We start from the raw sequence: 3144 nt of genomic DNA on the forward strand, positions 1-3144 counted from the left end.
GGTTGCATCTAGGTGGGATGTACACATCCCAGCATGAAAGCATTGCTAACCCGGTCTAAAATGGCTATGGAATGATTTATATTAAAATGAAATTCATGTGTGGATGTCTATTCTGTGAAGAAATCTCACAGAAGACCAAAACATTCAAATCTTTCACACCCACAAACAGTATTATCCAAAACTTGGAGATGTATAGTTGCAGTGAAACAAAATATTTGTTGGAGCAGTGTTGAGGTGCACTCCACATTTTTCAGGCATTTAAAAAAATAATAATATCCTATACCTTCGACTATGAACTAAAATCCCATTGAAATTAAGGTATCTGTAATATGATCAAAGTGTAAAAGCTGCAACTTGGAAGCCTCCTACAAGATATAGGAAAGCAGCAATCTACCGCAGCATTTGGATGCACGCTTGAACTGAACTCTCCCATCTGCAATAATTATGCAACACGAGGTGGGATCAGGCAGGCTACCCACTCACGCTGTAATGATGACCACATATAGCCCGTCGTTGATCCTTAACAACACCTGCAGCACAGAGCAAAAACATAAGTGAGAGACGGCTGCGGCTCCACCAGTCTGACCAAATTAAAATCACCGGATCCTGGGAATCGACTCGAATGTTTTCTGCTCCTTCTCCGTTTTAATTGAAGTCACACTCGTGCGCGCCTGCCTCCCTGCTCACGCGGGCGCACGTTCCTCCAGCGCAGCGCGCGCACATCACCAATCAACCTGCGCTGCTGCACAGGAGAATCCCGACAGGAGTATCTCCCGGCGACCCCTCTGTCTTTCTGTCCCCTGGATATTAGCGCAGAGGGTCGCTGCCTCTTTACGCAGCCTCCTTCTGGCTCTCCTTTATTTCTAAACTTACGCGGGCTTAGAACAGCACTTGTCCCGATACCATGGATCTTTTTGGATGAAGTGTCCTTTCGGGGTTTGGGGATTTTTTTTTTGTTTTCAGTGTGTGCCAGCTTTGGAAAGTTGAACTGCGTCATGGACATACAAGGCAAACTTTAAGAGGTTTTCTTCGCTTCTGATAGGAGAGTTATTTGAGAATGAAGGCAGGTGAATCACCCGCGGCGTAAAGCGCGCTCCTCAGGTAGACTGGACTGGAAAAGGCGACACAGACGGAGTCGTGCTGCGGAGGACTGTGTGACTGGACCGATGAGAAAACATGGGTAAGTAAGCAAAAATGATTGAATCATTTTGGAAAACATTTCTGCATAATGTTAAGAAGCTGTGGTTTAACTCTAAATAGCGGGGCTTCATTACTGTCAGGGTTTTATCTCATATAATCAGCATATTTCCCACTTAATTTCAGGAGGGATGGGTTTGGAGAAGATATGAGGAAAAATCTATGCACAATAAATCAAGGCGTCCGTGACCCTCTTCCTTCCGCCCTTGGCAATGAAAGTGTTACTGTATAAGTTTATTTATACCATCTTTACGGTCAAGATTTGGGGATGTGACTGCGTAATTTGGTCTCCCCAATATTCCTTCAGTTTCTGCCTCCAGAGCTGTGACATGTCTTGACACAACCCCAGCCCCCCCTCCTCCTCTTCCTCTTGACAGCTCTGGGCACCTACAATCTCATCCCACACTGCCTATCACCTCCTCCATTTTACTGACTCCCTGCTCCACCGCTAAATTCGCCGCTCATCCTCGCAAACCCACACGCATCGTGCGTCTCTGCGGTTTTAAGCTCAGCTGCTCCAATTTTTTGGTTCTGCATATATTTTTAAGCTCACCATTTGAGCTTCTAAGGATACGATGGAACTATTTCAAGCAGCTTCCAAGGAATGAGTCCCTTTTAATTAAAGCAACATTTGCACTAAAGCTATATACCCCCGGTTCTTTTTATTTATTTATTTATTTTTTTAATATCCACAAAAATGAGTTGGTAATTTTTTATCTTATTTTATATTTTGGGTATGATTTATGTAGGTTAAAAAGATTAAGGAGAATTTTATATTTTCAGAAATTTCAATGTTTAGATTTGCATTTCCACGCCTAAATTTAGGAAACAAACAAACAAAAATAAATAAATAAAACAGGGAGAAACTTTTAAACATCTTTAAAAAATGTATTGCATAGAGTTTCAACTCTTAGGGTCCTTACTTGCCTCTTAAAAGGAAGGGAACTACGATTACATCAATAGTTTTCTTCTCACCTCTGTTTCTTCAACCCACACCGAGCGAAAATATACCTGATAAATTAAGCATTTAATTATTTGAATGTATGGAGCAAGTGATCAAGAATGAGATCCCCACATGGGCACTTATTTCTCAAATATGGAAGAAAAAGATATATATGATATAAGTCTAGAAAATATCTACTAACAAGTACACTGTAAACTGTTAACTTGAAGAAAATACAAACTTATTACCTAAAAAATACCATCAGGAACATCCAAAACCATTTTAGGTACATTTTGAATGCACCTCTGAATACACTTATAAAAATCTTTACATTAAATAGTTCCTGCCTCCAGTTCTCATTGTGTTGTGTATCAAAACTATTACAGGAGGAAATTAATTCTAACTAAGATCTTCCAACTGGAAAAAAAACAGATTTAAAAAAATGCAAAGAATTGTTTTTTCAGCAGCAATAGTTTCATGTCATACTTATTAATCAATACTTAAAATAGTTTACAGCATTAGTGGCCAAAATTTGATCAGCGAGTATTAATATAATTGAAATATTTAAAACAAAATGAGGAGACAGAAAAGTAGATGGTGGCTTGAGACAGTTCCAACTCAAACTATGAATGAGAGTTGAAGAAATGCAAACATTTTTTACAAGTGTACTCTACGGTACATTAAATTTACAGGAACAGCCAAACTTTATGAAATATGAATGTGACTGTCCTGTTTACCAGGGTACATTGTGCAAGTTATCTTCTTCCAATGAAAATACATGCAAAAACATAGCTTTTTAGTCAATCAAAACTGGACACTGTGAGGAAAACACATTTTCTAAAAAACATTAAAGCAACAATGTGTCCCTTTTGATTAGATAAATATTCAGCACTTTGCCGCATATCAGCGTCTCATGTGGAGTGCCATCTCAAAAACGTACCTATGTAACTTGAGGGGGCGGATCCTTCTGTGAGTCATGTGACCCAGAGCACTGTTTTACAGCC

The 3144-nt window shown here is 39.5% G+C and overlaps 1 protein-coding gene across 2 annotated transcripts in view; it reads left to right on the plus strand.

Annotated features, from left to right (window-relative positions):
- The first annotated feature begins 616 nt into the window (after nucleotides 1-616).
- Nucleotides 617-3144, plus strand: part of LOC107102205 (leucine-rich repeat transmembrane neuronal protein 4-like) — a 90284-nt gene continuing 87756 nt past the window's right edge. For both annotated transcript variants that reach the window (XR_001482119.1, XM_015401417.1), the window contains exon 1: nucleotides 617-1180. Coding sequence is in view for 1 of the 2 variants with exons in the window: in XM_015401417.1 (XP_015256903.1) it covers nucleotides 1177-1180 (4 nt within the window). In the remaining variant the exon portion in view is untranslated. The remainder of the gene's footprint in view (nucleotides 1181-3144) is intronic.

This window comes from Cyprinodon variegatus, unplaced genomic scaffold, assembly GCF_000732505.1.
Source record: "Cyprinodon variegatus isolate N-32 unplaced genomic scaffold, C_variegatus-1.0 Scaffold32, whole genome shotgun sequence".
Lineage (NCBI taxonomy): Eukaryota > Metazoa > Chordata > Actinopteri > Cyprinodontiformes > Cyprinodontidae > Cyprinodon > Cyprinodon variegatus.